Genomic DNA, 16,308 nt, shown 5'->3' with positions numbered 1-16,308 from the left:
CGCCGGGTTTATCCTCATAGTAACTGTCTCCCAGCGCACCCGGCTGGGCCCTGACAACTCAAAATCCCCCAGAGAGCGACGCCGCCAGCCCCTCCTCCACGGCTGAGCCCAGGCCAGGCCGGCCAGTGGGGAACAGCTCAGCCAGGGCTGATTGCATCAGGGGGACCCTTGTGGCACTGAGTGATCTGCCCCCCTGGGAGACACTGAAGCAGGGGGCTCGGCAGGGCAGGGGCTGGTGGGAATCAGGCTCCCTGCCTGTTTATGAAGAAAAAGCCCCACCCTGCCTGGCCCCCAAGAGCCGACAGTGGAAGGCCTCAGGGGGGATGGGAAACTGAGGCACAGAGGCCTCAGGCCAGGACAGGCCTTTCTCAGAGCCCCCATAAGACACCTAACAGGCAGCACTCAGTAGCAAGGGGTCACTCCATCACCCTTCCATCAGGCCCTACCCTGACGCACTTGACAGGTACCTGGGCACTCCCATATTACCCCTAATACACACAGCACAAATGGAGAGAGGCCCCCCCCGCCCCACAAGGTAACCATGTGCTGGAGTCGGGGGAATGCGTCATGGCGCCTGGGAGAGACCTGAGCCCCGGCTGGGTCCATCCCCAGGGGGCGATGGTGGGAGGCGGTTGGTACCACACCCGAGGTGCTGCCGGGACCCTGGGGGCCGTCGAATAAGAGCGAGGGCAACACGGGGGAGGCTGGCGGGGGCCTGCTGGGATCCAGGGGCCGTGCCCGATTCTCTCCATGTCAGTGCCAAAGGCTGACAAGGGGGCTCGCTCCAGCACCCAGATCCACCCCCCATGTGGCAGCCTGGCCAAGCCCTCTCCCTGCCCAGCTGCAGTCGAGTGCTGCACCCCCACCTCCCCCCAGGCTGGTCCCTGCTCCCCAAGCTGTGGTGCAGAAAGAAAGAGGCAGAGAGCAGCGCAGGAGGTTCTGACCCCCATCAGCGAGTAGCCGCTCGTTTATTTCACATTCCATTCGCAGCACGCCCCCCCCACACACCAGCTTTGAATGGGGGGTGCAGCCTCGGCAGCGAGTGAGGCCGGCCCAAAGCCTGGGGGTGAATCCCACGGGAACATGACAGCCAGGGCGGCCTCCTTGCCCCAGCCGGGAGCAGCCAGCCTGGAGCCCCCTCACGCCCACCGGCTGGGCCAAACCCCAAACATGAGATTGAAAGAGGGAGGCCAGACCCCTGGAACTTCAGCCCCAAGGCTGCTGGGGAAGTCCGGGGAAGTCCAGGGAAAGTCCGGGGAAGTCCCTGCAGCCTTTTAAACCAGCAGCAGCGGGAGAGGCCAGGGCTGGTCTCTGCTGGGTGTGGGAACCCACAGCTCCCCCAGCCCCAGCTGAGCCCCCTGGGCCTCCACTGGCAGCCCTGGAGCCAGGGGAGAATCCTGCCCCAGATCGAGCAGCCGATTCCCTGCCCTGGTAGCTGAGGCCTGCGACCCACCCTCACCCCGCTGCTCCTGCGAGAAACTAACCCCTCCCAGACCCCTGCAAGCTGCTGCTGAGTTAACAGGTACAAGAGAGCGTATGCAGCACCTGGGCCAGGCAGGGGAGAACAGCGCCAGTCGCCGCACACAAGAGGCTGGGGAGACCCCTCCCCTGCGGGGGGGGGGGGGGGGCGGGACGCCCTTTTGGTTTGAACTGTGCAAGTTTGCCCTGCCCCCTTCCACACCCTGCGCTGCCCCCCAGCTCCCTCGGGCAGCACCCACAGCCCCTGAGGCAGCTCAGCACCATTGGCAGAGTACAGGCACCAGGCAACAAAAGCAAACCAACCCCCAGCCAAAGCGCCAGGGCTCCGGTGCCATCCCTGGAAGGCAGAACGGGGCCCTAGAGGCAAACGCTAGCTCTAACCACCGCCCACCAGGCCCTCAACTGCTCAGCCCAGCTCCGGAGCCCGCAGCCCCCTCCGCCGACAAACAGGCTCGTTTAGAGCACGGCGGTGGTGGGCACCGAGCGCTATTCCAAAGGCGCGAGGAGTTGGCCCCCGAACCGGGGTGTAGAAATAGGGTCATAAGCTAGGAAGAAACGAGCCAGGTCAGAGCACCCCCGAGTGCAGGGCCGGTTGGATCCCAGCGTGAAGGCAACACCGCTGGCCTGGTGTGGCCGGCGCAGGGGCGATGGATGTTACGTAGACGGGAAGAGGGGGGCCGGGAGCCCAGCTGTAAATACCTGCAGGAGCAGAGGGGTTTCTCAGGGTTGTTTCTTTTAACAAAAGTGAGGTGGTTTTCACAGCCGCCCATGCGCAGGGGGTAAAAATAAATAGATTTTGATCTAATAATTCTGGATTGTTCCCACCCCCCAGAAGAGAAAAACAACAGTTAAAAAGGTCCCTGACTGCAGGGTCCCTTCAAATGAGGAACAGGTTGGAAACTACCTTAAAAGCAGCTGAGAAAGGAGCATTTCAGAGATCCTGTGAGGGCAGCTGGGGCAGAGGGTTGAATGGGGCAGGGGAGAGTTACACTCAGCTCAGGTGTTTCAGGGCTGTCTCTCCCCAGCAGCCTCAATGCAGTGCCCACCCCACGCCCGGCCCAGCAGGGCTGGCACCCTGCCTGGAGTCCAACGCCTGCCCCGCAAAGCAGCTGGGTTCTTAGAAACAGGCTGGGCACCCAGGCAGCTGCTTCTCCAGCCGCCCTGGAGGGCCTGACCCAGGTGTTTTACGGAGGAGCTGGAGGTAACCGCCAGCAGCAGTCAAACGGCGGCTCCTCTGCGGCTGGGCCCCGCTCAGCACCAACCCAGACAAGCGAGATTTTAGGCTCTTCTGTGCAGGCCAGACCAGCCGCTGTACCCAGCTGCTGACGGGGCAGTGGCAGGGTAATTAAAACAGGCCGATGCAGAACAGCTCAGCATTGCTTAGGGGCTGGGAATCTCAGCACCAAAGCTCTGTGGCCTGGGAGGGGATCCAGCCAGACTCCATCCGCCAGCCCCGACTCCCCTCTCCCTGCCCCACACGGGGGTGGTGGCTGAACTCCCAGGCAGCACCAGAGGGAGATGGGACTGGGGCTTCTGCTGCTCAGATTCCCAAGGGGGCAGGCACTGCCTGGAGGCCGCAGGCATAGGTGATAGACTCTGGGGGAGGTTGGCTGAGTGGGGGTCTCACCCCCCCTCCCCCTTAAATAGACAGGAATAGATAGAGAAACTTTGTATATATAAAACTTTTTCCTTCCGTGGCCCTGGCGTCACTCGTCGTCGAAGTTCTGGCTCAGCAGGAAATTGGCGGCCAGGTTCTCGTTCTTCTCGCACGCGAAGTACGCCTGGATGACCAGGCTCTCGGGGAACCCTAAGGCCTTTAACTGGAGGGACACAAATGGAGAAGCGTCAAAGCCTCCTGCTGGCGACATCCACCCCCCTCTGCCCCCAGCCACAGCCCAGCTACCCTCTGGAGCCGAGCGCAGGAGCCCACTGGGAACCCCCCAGGTTTGGGGCGCTGGGGAGAATTTGCCCCCTGGTGCTTTGAGGCCCCCTCAGGCCGTGGGTGGAGTCACCGCCCTGCACTCCATAAAGCCTGTGACTGTGGCAGGCTTATCATCAACTCAGCTGCCCCGGCCCCCGGCGCTGGGCCGCCTTCTGGGGGCCTCCCCACCTCCCCCGCGGTCCCCCTCCCCAGAGCTGCTGCGGGGCAGGGACCCAGGGCCCCGGCTGAGCAGTGCAGAGCACAGCGGAGGTTTGGAGATGCAGCTACAACCCGCCCCCACGTTTCTGGAGCACAGAAGGGGCTGCTGGCAGCTAAGACGGGGGAGGGGGAGCCAAGGCTGGGCCAACCCTTCCTCCCCCTGCTCTGCTCCATCCCAGGCTAGGGATTACTTGGGGTGGGACAAGGTGTCACCTTCCTCCCCCCAGCACTCCCCGTGGGTGGCAGCCTGCTCTGCCTGCAGCAAAGCAGGACTCAGTGGGCCGGGAGGGGCCCAGGCTGCCACCTTGCCTGGTGAGTGTGGGCCCCAAGGGGAGGCAACGCTCTACTGCTGCCCTCCTGCCCCAGGTAATCCTCCCCAGCCCCTCCAGAGGATGGCAGGGCGGCCAGGCAGGGTCCCTAAAAGTGTGGGCCAGAGACAGCTGCCCTCCTGCAGCCCCTGGACAGGACCCTATGGGAGCAGGAAAGAATCCCCGGGAACACACGGTCCTACTCGCTTCCTGCTGGGCCGCGGCAGAGGAGCAGGCAGCAGGCTGGGGAGGGGACGGCCGGGGGGTTCCACCCGCCCTAAGAGGTGAAGAGCAAAGACGGGATACGAGCTGTGGTGCTCCAGGAACCTTTGGAGATGCTCGAGAACTTGGCAGTCCTGGGCAGAGGCCTGTGCTCCTGGGATGGAGATCCCCCGATGGGCATTGGCGGAAGGGGTTAGAAGAGCTGGGAACTGGGGACAGGTGGGTGCGAAAGGCTCAGGTGAGCAAGAGGGAAGGCAAGTCCAGGGGGAGGGGGCCCACCAGCGGGTAGGAGGATGGCCAATGAGAGAGAAGACTGTCCAGGGGGCAGCGCCATTGCAGACCAACAGGCAGGTGAACAACGGGGACGAAGGTGAGCATCTCGCTTCGGCCATTTGGCGACAACGGAGAGAGACGAGGACCAGCGGGGCAGGGTTCCTGGGCTCCCACAACGCGGTGCAGCAGCAGATGCGAGTGGGATGGGGTCTGACAGGAACGTGGATGGAGAAAACGGGAGCGGGGGGGGGGGGAGCGCGCGGCCTTGGCTCTTAATGAGGAAGAGCAAAAAATGAGAAGTGATGGAAGGGATAAAACAAAACCTACTGGGGCCAACAGGCCTCTGGGGAAGGAAACTAGGAGAGGCTCTGCTGGGACGGAGCTCAGAGTCTGACACGGAATCACCCCCCCGGGACACCACTCTCTACCGCTTTTAACAAAATCAGTGCGACCAGGAACTGCGACTTCAGGAGGCGAATGTCCCCAGCTGACCAGAGGACAACGGCTCCTGATGATGGTCAGAGCCAGGTATTCCTTGAGGCCAGAGCCAGCCGATTTCTTCACCGAGGACAGCGGATGCTGTTTCAGATTCCATGTTGGTAAGAAACAAAAGCCCCATAGAAGAGCTGGCTGCAGAGAACAACCTGGATACCAGTCACCATGAGCTACAGCCTTTTAACTGGAAAGCGAAACAAACGAGGTCCAGATCTCAGTCGAGGATTAAGGAACGGATGACAGGAAGGATTAGCAAAGAAACCAACTTCTGGGGAGGTCAGAAGAGCAGCCCAGGGCTGCCAAAAGCCAGACACCGTGGGTGGGATCTCGTCAAGGAAATTAAAACCAAACAGGTTCTTTAACCCAAGAAAGAACTGGAGAACAAGGAAGTACAAGGGGGACCGGTAGGCGCTGAGGGCATAAGGAGAATCCAGAATCCAGGCCTGGCCCGAGGCCCAAACAAACACTAGGTCTCGGTTTTTCGCGAGGGGAGGTTGTAACTGGGGACAGAGGCAGGCGGCTAAGGGGAACCAGGATGCGAAAGCAGAGACGACCACATCCGAGGTGGAAGCTAAACTCTGCTTAATGGGCCAAATCGGGGCCCAGATAACCTGCAGCCAAGAATGTTAAAGGAGCTGGCAGGTGAAATTGTAAGCTGCACAGCAAGGGTCTGTAAGGAATCTGTAACCTCGGGGGTCGCAACCTGCGAACGCAGCACTTGTACTTAAGAAAGAGAAGTCAAAGCGATCCAGGGAATGACCTCAACCCAACGGAAAGCTCTGGAACACACGGTGAAAAAAGAGACAGTTAAGGACAGAGGCGAATGGTAAGTGGGAACCCAAACAGCCCGGAGTTACAAAAGGTAGATCCTGACCGACCCACCGGTCTGATGTCTCTCCTGAGAGGATCGCTGGGCCATGGAATCACAGTAGCTCTAACGTACTCGTAAATCTGTCAGCACCATTACACAAGGCTCTGGGGAGACCTCACCTGGAGCACTGGGGGCACAGCTGGGCACACGCCAGGCACGACGACGCAGAGAGTGCGCCGAGAGACAGAGAGCTCGGCTGGAACAGCCCAAGCGGGTGAAGGTGGAGGACAGATCTGATGGCCTTCTCCAGGTACGGCAGAGGGAGGCGTCACAAGCTACCGGCCAAGGCTGGCACACGAACAAGTGGATCGAAATTGACGATGGCAAATCCAGCATGAAATGAATGAAGGGCTCTGCCCAGCAGAGGAGGGAAGCCCCGGAGCAGCTGGGACAGGGGAGGCTTCACGCAGAGCCGGTAAGCTTGGGAGAGGGTAAGAGAACCTCCAAAGGCCCCGAGCAGATCTCCAAGAGCAGCGCAGGGGCACTCGATGGGAGCTGCATTACTCCAGACGACTCTTCTCAGGCCTCTGACAGCTGAGTGGGGTCTAACCAATCACCGGGTCAGACCTGGGGATTTTCCGCCTCCCTCTGCAGCTGGTCTGAACTGCAGCAAAGGGGATTCTCTGGAACTTGAAATCTTCGAGTCAAGACGCGAGGCCTTCGGTACCTCAGCCGGCAGTACTGGGCCTACGAAGTACTGGGCGGGGTGGCCCCATAGGATCTGACCACCCAAGACGTAGGAATCATTGTCCCGGTTAACTCTGGAGACGAACGACGATGCTTTGCTGCCCGTTTCAGCAAAGCTGCCCAGAGCTGGGCAGCACCGTCCTTCCCCACCAGCCAGCCACGCCCAATTGGAGAAAGACCAAATGGATTAGCCCCCATGGCTTAACGAAGTCAGAGCTGTCTGCTCCCGTCTGCCCCACGCCAGCCAACCCCCACCCCGGGGCTCAGGTTACAGCTGGGTCCTTACGTCAGTAACTCAGTGGGAGTTCTCGTTTGACTCCCGGCACCGCGCCACCAGACCAGGCCTCTGCAACGGTCAGGGACAGAAACTCCGGGAGTCCTGACCTCCGCCGCCCCCCCAACCATTAGGCCCCACTGCAGCTCCCCAGAGAGGGACCCCAGGCCATCCCCAGCAGACTCCCGGCACAGCCAGCCTCCCTCTTACCCTTTCTATGGCTTCTTTTTCCTGAGGCGTGACCTGGATGTAGTTCATCTGGGGAGCTTCCTCGCCGATGGCCCCGATCTCCCCTTCGATGTCGGAGATGTCGGCCATCTCGCCCAGTGGCTCATTCAGCATCTGGATGAACTGCTCTTGGTGCTGGCTGATTTGCTACCGGGGTGCGGGGGAAGGGAGCGCGTGAGGATTATGGAGGTGCCCCGCCCCCACTCGGCCTCTGTAGCCCCCCCAGTTCCCAGAGGGGACACTGAGGCCCACAGAGGGAGCAGGACTTGTCCGAATCACAAAGCAATCTCCCTGCAGAGGGAGGGTTAGAACCAGGAGCCCTGACTCCCCTGTCAGCCCTGCTTTAAGCCAGGCACCCCCACCTCTCCCAGAGCCAGGCCAAGAACCCAGGAGCCCTGACACCCGCCCCCCCGCCTTTTCTGTCCCCCGACTCCATACACACTCCCCAGCCTCTGTCAGCCCCTGGCCCCTGCACCTGCAGTAGCTGAGGGTTCTCCTGGCCCAGCTGCTGGAGCAGGGCAGGGAGCAGAGCCGGGTTCTGCTGGATCACCTGCCGCATGTTCTGGAACTGGGGCTGGTCTCTCAGGAACTCCAGGGGGTTCTCGCCTGCGGGAGGGAGGGAAAGGGTGGGGTGAAGCCAGGCCTGGCCCCACCTGGAGAAGAGGGCAGAAGCCTCCCCCCCACACTCCCCGAGGGGTCCGTTCGGGTCACCGGCTGCAGCTCTCAGCAACCCTCCGCAGGCACCAGTGCCTCCTCCCCCGCAGGCCCCCCTGGGGTGGGTCCGCATCCCTGACCTTCGGGCGCTGGCTGCTCGGGCGGCGGGCTCTCCTGGAGCGGGGCTCTCTCTGGCTCCGAGGTGCCGGGGATGCCCTGTGAAGTCAAAGGGGCAGCGTTAGTGCCAGGCCGCCCCTCCCCGCAACGGGCCAGAGAGGAACTGGGGCTTGCCTGGCTCCCACTCCCGCAGCCTCAGGCAACGGACCCCTGCTTGTTTCACCCACGGTCCGACACGGCTGGGCTCACCCCTGGGGCTGGATCAGAACCCGGATCCTTGCGGGGTGGAGCTCCGGGTCTCCTTCCCAGCAGACGCGCACGCAAGCAAAGCGCTCCCGGCATGAGCCCCACGCCCACTCTAACCCCTACACCTCACCCCTCAGAGCCGGGGGGAGTCCTGCTCTGGCCCCTACAGCCCGCCTGGGGGCCGACCCCAGCCTCTTACCGTCAGCAGGTACTCCACGGCGCGGTGGGGGTTGTTGTAGCTAGCCCTGAGCGCAGCCACCACCCGCTCCCGCTCGTAGCCCATGGACATGATCTCAGCCAGCATGGTCTCGTACTCGGAGCCGGTCACTGCGGGTACAGGGGGACGGCAGCCTGGGGTGAGGACAGCCAGGCAGCCCTGGACGCCCAGCATGCACTCAACACCCGAGGGGGGGGTCAGGGCCGGGGACTGGCTAGGAACCTGGCCCTTCCTCCTCCCCAGCAGAGAGATTCACCCTCCGCAGCCCAGGCTTGGCCCTGCAACCCTGCTGCACGATGGAGGTGGCAACGAAGGAGGCAGACTGCACCCTCCCCTCGCCATAGGGGCCCCGCTCCTGGGAAAAGGGGGCTGCTGGAACTCCCGACAGCCACCAGAGGGCACCCCTGGGCCCCACAGCGCTGGCTGCGGCGTCCGCCCCTTGGGCCCACCCGGCCCCGGCGTTTCACCTACCCAGGGTGGAGGCTGCGGCGTCCTGGCGCCCCACGCGACCTGAAGAGGGAACAGAGCTGCAAATTTAAAAGAGAGGAATAGTAGCTGGCTCCTTCCGAACAGCCGGGCAGCATGACGCTGCCGCCGCCGCACTGGGGCAGCCAGGCCGGGGGGAACCACAGAGCAGGCCACAGCTACGGCGCCTTCCCCTGCGGTCCCACCCCAGGAGGGTCCCTGCGCTGCCCCAGCCTGAGCCGCTGTCCCTGCCTCGCCGAGCAACGGGGGGCCTGGCACACGCCCCCGGCGCTACCAGGAAAGCATAATAGCTCCACCCTGGCGCTAGCCCTGTGGCAGACAGTTTCACTGGCTTCCAGTTGAACCGGTGCAGACCCCAGCACCGAGGCCTCTCCGCTGCTGGACAACCATGGGCGAGCCATGCCTCGGTTTGCCCAGCTGTAAAATGGGGCTGATGCACCTGAGCCAGCACTTTGAGCGCTAGTGGGGAAAAGCACTAGACGGAAGCACACAACTGTGGTTTCAGCCCAGGAGACGCTGCCCCGACACCCCCGCCAGGCCAAACGCCGACAGCGGAGCCAGAGTCCGCCCGGTGCAAAAGCCAAGGGAAGCCATTTGTTCAGGTCTGGATACCGGCGCCCAGCTCTGAGCACTCAGCAGCTGCCACGCCCCAGGGCCTTTCCCCCGGCTCCTGACCGCCACCCCCGTCGCGACGCTCCCAACCCCTGCGCCAGGTTGGCTTTCGCCTGGTGATCTCCCTTCCGACGCCGGACGCAACCCAAGCCCGGGGATCTGACAGCACCACTTCGAACCAATAGCCTCAGGAGCCTCAGCCAGCGTCCCGGCTCACAGGCACCGGGTCACCACCCCAAACCACATGGCGCTTCCATTCACCCCACAACCAAACCAGCCCCCGGGCTCTTTCGGTGCTTTCCATACCCCCTTCCTGTCGCCAGGCCCAGGGTGCCATGTCCGTCACCCGCAGCCCTGAAGTGTACCGCCTCCCCGCAGAGGTGACAGCCGCATGGCAACGCTATGCTCAACCAACCCCAGGGAAGCGGGTCCGACGGCACTGACGATACTGAGCGACAAACTGAGTTAGCCAGAGATACGGTGACTACACGGAAGGGCTGGAAAAAGGACCCAAGAGTCCTCACTGCCAGCTCCTTGGCGTCAACCACTAGGCCCCTCTTCCTCGTTAAAGCTGTCCCCAGAGGCAGGCGGTGCCCACGCCCTGCGGCGGAGGGCCACGCACAGCACTGGGGTGGCACGGCGCGGCCGAGCTGTAGGCACGGGGGGGCAGGTGCTCTCAGGGCTTACCCGGCAGTGCGTTCGGGGAGCGGGACTGCGGCAGGTTCCTCCGGGGGCTTCTCTTCACTCGTCGCTGCGGGCAGAGGCAGGGCAGGGTCTGTGCCAGCTGCAGGTGCCGGCGTCTGCCCTGCCACCAGGGCTGGCTCCGGGGCACTGGCTGGCCCGGTGTCAGCAGGGGCTGGGGCGCCCATGCTGGATTTGGTCTAGAGAAACAAGCAGCTTTGAAGGATGCAGCCGGAGCTCTGCCTCACAATTCCCAGCTCCCCTCGAGGCCACCAGCCCCCCACGGACACGGTCCCCTAAGCAGAGCACACACAGCCTGCAGCGCGTGCCAGGCCGCTCCCGGGACAGGCCCTCTGGCTAGGGCGGGAGGGGCACTGATCTCGGGGTGTCTCCTGGCCCCGTGCCCCAGCTCCGCAGGGCTGGGGAGAGGGAGGCCGGTGCGACTGGCCTGGACACCGAGAGACTGCACACGCCGTGAAATCCGCCCAGGTTTGCTACTGCTTGGGACTGCCGCACGGCACATGGCAGGGCTGTAATTCGGCGCTTCCCAAGGCTGCTGGGTCAGCGCGGCGGCCGAGCGATGCTCTGACCAGTTTTGTTTCTCTGGCGCTCAGGGCAGCGATGCCCCCCCTGCCTGGACTAGGGTAACTGAATACGTCTCTGGGGGCTTCGCTCCCACGGCTAGTGCCCACGGGCTGGGAACGGGAAACTGCGGCAAACAGAGCGAAGGGGGCGGCGCCAGCAGAGGGGGGAGTGGGTGGAGCCAGGTCCTCCCCCTGTAAAACATCAACCCCGGGGGCCACACGGGCACCTCGATCCCGTCCAGCAGCAGCCTGGGGCGAGGGCGGGCAGGGGGCAGGTCTCAGCCCTGCTTTGCCAGCTGGGAACCACCTCTAGTAAGCGCTACCCAGCTGGAGCGTGCACCCCAACTTCCAGCCCCCTCCCAGAGTCAGCACCCCCTATTCCCCTACACCCCATAGCCCCTGCCTCAGCAACCCACACCCCTGCACCCCACTCCCAGCCAGCACCTGTACCCACCGCTCGGTCCAACCCAGCGCCCTGGAACTCGGATCCCTCACCCGCAGGTCCAGCACAGAGCCCCAGCCTGGCCAATGCCACGGGGCGAGGGTGGATGGAGCGAGCAGGGTGGGGCTCCGCCGAAGGGACGGGGCCTTGGGCAAGACCCAGGGTTGCCCTTGAATTCCAGAACTGACCCTGGACCCAGGGAGGTGGGAGCCCATCGCTCCTGCAGCTGCAACGGAGCCAACCACGGTGCAGAAGGGGTCCCCTCACACCGCCTCCCTTGGATCCCAGTAGCCTGGGGTACAGGGCTCAGCACTGACCGAGCAGGTCGGAACACCAAACCCCCCCGTGCTGCCCCCTCTCCAGGGCAGTGGCCTGGCCGGCTACGCGGGGGGGCCCAGCCAGCGCCGCACCTTGGTCACCATGACCACAACGAAGTTCTTCTCATCGATCTTGTACTCCTTGATGGCGACGTCGTCGCTGAGGATCTTGCCGGCGTAGATCAGCTTCTGGCCGGCCACGGGAAAGGCCTCCTTGCCTTTCTCCGCCTCAATCTTCTCCTTGAGGACCCGCACCTGCCGGGCAGGATGGGACCCCATCAGCTCACCAGCTCCCTGCCTGGTGCGGTGGGGAGGCCCAGTCCCTCCTCGCCACGCCCTCGTGCCCGCCCCTGCCACGGGGCGGGTATTAAGAGAGTTAAGGAGGTGACAGGCTCATTTGTCCCCATCCTGGTCCTCTACACCCTTCACCTGGTCTTGCAGAAAAGGCCCAGCCCCGGGACTCAGGAAATTAAACAGCCCTTCAGTACCCAGAGCAGCTCTGAGTCTGAGCTGCCAGCCTGCGGCCCAGGCACTGCTCCTGGCTCCCACTGCACATTGCCTCCCTGCGCCAGCAACGCCCACGATGTGGGCCTCTGGACCATCGCTGCCACTCCAGATGTTGCCTCGTCAGTAACGTACAGCACCCAGCGGAGCTGGGTCCCGAGCCACCACCATAACTCAATGAGCAACACAAGGTACCGGGCAAGCTCCCTGGGGCAGGCCAGGGGATGTCTCGGCTCACGTCTGTCCATGTGACCCAAGGGTGAGCCACCTCGCCAGCTGTGCCCCGGCTGCCAGGACCACCCAGAGCTCCAGCTGCAGGTATGCGGGGTGCAGACTCAGACCCCCGGGATGCTGCTGCCCAGCTCGGGGCACGTGCTGTGCTTGTGATGGGAGCTGCTTTCCCCATGGCAGCTGGGGAGATGCCTGATGACCTCTCAGCATGGGACTGAAGGAGGGGCAGTGCGCTGGGGCAGCTAACGCGAGACAGAGGTGCCTTCACAGGGGCAGGAGATCTGTGTCGAGCTGTGAGACGGAACCAGACTGCATTTCTTACGTACTCTCTAGAGTTCACCTTTGCCGGCCAACAATGCTGGGGCCAGCAGTGACCAGCAGGGGACTGTGTCCCCAGAGCTACTCCCCACACCACAGCACCCCCTGCTGCACCCATGGTGCTGGACCCCCTCCACAGCCCTTCCCTGCTGCTCACCAGGACCACAATGGCCTCACTGCAGACATGCGGGCAGGAAAACCCTCCTCTGCTTCATTCAACACACCCGTTTCCCCTGAGTGCAAACATGGCCCAACCGTCCCTAGGAAGCAGCCTCAGCTCCTGGGAAAGCCTCCCTGGTCCTGTAAGTGTTTGCAAACTTCTCCTCCGTCCCCTGCCTCAGTCTCCCCAGTGAGACAGGAAGTCACATTTGCTTGTCCTTGCAGGCAGGGTCAGGATTGTGAGGCTCAACCCACTCCTGTTTGCAAGGCTCTCCGGGAAGGTTACCGAGCAACTGAGCTGCAAGTTTGTGTTCGCCTCCCCGCACCATGCTGGGATGTTCCCTGCGGCCAAGGAACGGAGCCTTTACATGAGCCTCTCCCCTGCATCCCAGAGGACAATGGTGTCCCAGACAGACCCTGAGGAACAGCTGCAGAGCCCTGCGAGACCAGCACGTAGGAGCCAAGTGGTATTTTTGGCTGCTGGGCTGAGCCAAAACGAAGCCTGACGCTCTCCCAGAAGCATGTGGGATTCCAGCTATTTAAAAAAGGAACTGTCGTCTGGATCAGCGAGGGGGCAGGACTGTGTAATCCTTCACTCACTTGCAGCCACCACCACAGAGGTGCCTGGAGACCCCTCACCCTGTGCTGAGATGCAGCCACCTCTGGGGTGGGCTGTGTATAACAGGCACAGAATGTGTGCGTGGAACTGTTTAGAGCAGAACTAAAGGCTGCTGAACCCAGTGGCTTTGGTGCTGAGGGAGAGAGGCACACAGAGCAGGAGTCACCCCTTAAAGCCAGGTAGGAAATTCCAACAGCCAAGCACAGAGCAGGGAGGTTTGAGGGTGCAGGAGACAGACCAGGCTGACACGAGCCACAGCACAGATGCAGCTATTGGCATAGCAAACAGCGCTTGGAGAGGCAGCACATAAGAGACGCTACACCTACAAGGGATCCCATGAACACAGACAAAATCTTAGCTGGGATGGGATCGGGGGCTGCAGGGACCATTCCAGCCCCAGCTTCTCAACCCCAGCCTGCTGTACATCACCCAGTCCCTTTCTGCTTCCGGGCTCATCCCAGGAGCACAGGTTCACCAGCTTCGCCCTGCTCTGCGCACCCTGCTCCCCAGGGAGGGCTTTTCTCAGGGGCAGCCAGGGCCTCCCTGCTCCCAGGGCCCGTTTGCACTAAGACACCCAAAATCCTTTCAAATAAATTAATCTTAATGTTGAAGGGCCAGCAGGCTCCAGCAGAGTTGGGGGCCACATGGCACCGGATGTGTCCCCGCACCATCAAAAAGAGCTCCCAGCTAAATGGACACATCTGTCACCCCCTCCCATTATACAGATGGGAAAATAGAGGCACAGTACAACACAGGGACATGCTTCAGATCAGACCCGCAGATTGTGGCAGAGCTGGCAACTAACCTCAGATCTGCTTAACCCTGGGTTAGTCCCTCAGCCACAGAGAGCCACCCCCCGCAGTTCCTTCCCCTGCCCTCCAGAGACCTTACACTGCTGCACACAGGAAGGGAGCTCTCCAGCAGTTTCTGTATTAAAACCTGATCTGGTCTTAAAAGGTGAAAACCATTTGAAATCCCTTCACCCACCAAAGTAGTTTCTCGGCGACAAAATAAAAGATTTTGCAGGCATTACGAAGAGATTCACGGGAACCATTCGGATTTATTTGTATGTACACGTACCCCCCCCACCCCAATTCCGGCCCTCCCAGTAGGGACCCCTTAAAATCAGCTCTGTGAGGAGGACCTCGCTCCTTGCTACAGCCAAGGCTTGCTCTCAAGCTCAGCTAGGCTGTTAAAAACAGCTGCGTGGCCAGAGGGAAAGGACTAACTGATTGATGCTGCCTCTATCCACTAGATCCCCCTCTTCTGCCACCACTTGGGACAGAGCCTCGGAGACCTGCCCCCTCCATCCCTCTTCCTGAGAGATTCTCACCGGGCTCTCCTAACGTGCACACAAAGTGCCTAATCATCCTACAGCCAAACACTAACTTGAGTGGGGATTTGCCATCCTCCCCATGCTGGAGCCACACCCTTTAACAGAAAAAACTAGGACTGCCTTCCCACCCAGCCAGAGAAGGGAGCAGGAGTGTGGGTCACCCCCTCCCCCCCACACAGGGCTTTTCACAGGCAGCCCACAACCACACCAGACGCTCTCCCCTCAAGCAAAGCTCCTTTGAAAGCCAAACCACATCTCCAACACAAAGGCAAGAACATTCCACAGATCTGACATGCCGGGTAGTGGCACGACCTGGTCAGTTCTGCGCCCCTGCAGCCTTGGTACAGGGTGCTCGGCAAGGTGTATTAGCAATCACTAGCTCTTGTAAACCTCTTCTCACCAACTGGTCACCAAGGGCTTTACAAACAAGGTAAGTACCACTCTGCTGGTGTCATAGATGGGAAAACTGAAGTCCAGGGAGGAGAAACAACTTGTGCCAGGTCACCCTGCAAACACTGAAGCCAGGTCTCCTGAGTCCAAGCCCAGTGCTCTACCTACAAGGCTGTATTAGCCCCAGTGGTTCATAGGTTCAGTTCCTTCAGGGGACTCCTATCAGCCTGCACTATTGGTCCCATGAACATAGATTCCAAGGACACCTGTGGAGCTTGTGGCCCTGAGGAAGCTTTAGAAGAATCAGGTCAGGCAGAGACATGGAGGCAGGGAAGGCAGGGAGCAGCAGCAAGAACCCCACCACAAAAATCACATCCCACATGGGAAATGGAGAGAACCACAGAACAACTGGACAAAGCTAGAAGCAACTTTCTCCTCTACCCTCCTTACCCGCAGGCCCTGCTTAGTCCACCAGTCAGACCCCAGGGACCTGCCCCAGGTTTCCCTACGGCAATGCTATCCTGGAACATTTCTCAAAGGGGGTCAATAGGGACCTGCCGGTAGAGTTTCAGATATTCCACCTGCTCCCACACGGGCACCTTGACTCCTCCTCCTCCTCCGCCCCACAGCCTGCCCCCTCGCCCCTCCTCTCCAGGCCGGCCCTCTCACTCGGTGCAGCACATACCCGAGGGGAACGGGGCACCTGCAGAGAGACGGAGGCAGACAAGGGGACCCCCGCCTCGCCCAGAGGATAACCCAGGGGAAGGGCTGCACTTCTGCGGGGGGAGGCAGGGGGCTGCCCCACGCGGCAGGAAGACGTTGGGATTGGCCCACGCGGGGCCGCGGGAGAAGAAAGGGGACCGGGACGCAGGCTGACGCCAGGGCCCCACGGGTGGGGAGGGGACCGGCTCGTGCCATGGGGCTGCCCTGCCCCACGTGGGGCCGCGCCCCCCTCACCGTCTCCTCAGGCTCCATGCGGATCTTGAAGGTCTGCTGCTGCAGCGTCTTGAGGGTGATGGTCACGGCCATGGCGGGCGCGCGCCGGGCGGACGCTCCTCCCCAGCGGCCTCGCAGCCCCGCAACATGCAACTCACGCCGCCGCCATCTTAGCGCCCCCCCCCCACTTCCGGCCCCGGCCGGGGCAGCGCGACACGTGACCGGGGCAAGCGCGGCCGCGCTCATGTGACCCGGCACGCGGTCACATGACATGTCAGCGCGGCGCCGTTCACGTGACACCACCTCCGCGCCGATCATGTGATGGCACAAAATGGCCGCCCAGATCGGCTAATACAAGGGCGTGTCCTCCCCACCCCCGTCATACGGCACGCGGCGCCCCGCCCCGGCCTCGCCCTACCCGCGGCGCGGCCCGTCCCCCCGTATTCAGGTTGAGCCCCGCACACGCCGCTTACAGGCCAGAC

The 16,308-nt window shown here is 62.3% G+C and overlaps 1 protein-coding gene across 1 annotated transcript; it reads right to left on the bottom strand.

The window, feature by feature from the left end:
• Positions 1-932: 932 nt before the first annotated feature.
• On the bottom strand, positions 933-16,001 carry RAD23A (RAD23 homolog A, nucleotide excision repair protein). The gene is made up of 9 exons (XM_074979541.1): positions 15,848-16,001; positions 11,427-11,588; positions 9,997-10,190; positions 8,683-8,738; positions 8,194-8,321; positions 7,772-7,847; positions 7,453-7,583; positions 6,960-7,124; positions 933-3,299 (listed from the first exon to the last, which is right to left on the bottom strand). Exons 1-9 carry the CDS (start codon positions 15,917-15,919, stop codon positions 3,186-3,188), a joined length of 1,098 nt encoding a protein of 365 aa, XP_074835642.1. The 5' UTR covers positions 15,920-16,001; the 3' UTR covers positions 933-3,185.
• Positions 16,002-16,308: the final 307 nt, after the last annotated feature.

This window comes from Carettochelys insculpta, chromosome 29 (assembly GCF_033958435.1).
Source record: "Carettochelys insculpta isolate YL-2023 chromosome 29, ASM3395843v1, whole genome shotgun sequence".
Classification (NCBI taxonomy): Eukaryota; Metazoa; Chordata; order Testudines; family Carettochelyidae; genus Carettochelys; species Carettochelys insculpta.
Note: the sequence above shows the minus strand (reverse complement) of the source record. Positions and strands in the feature narration are given on the sequence as shown.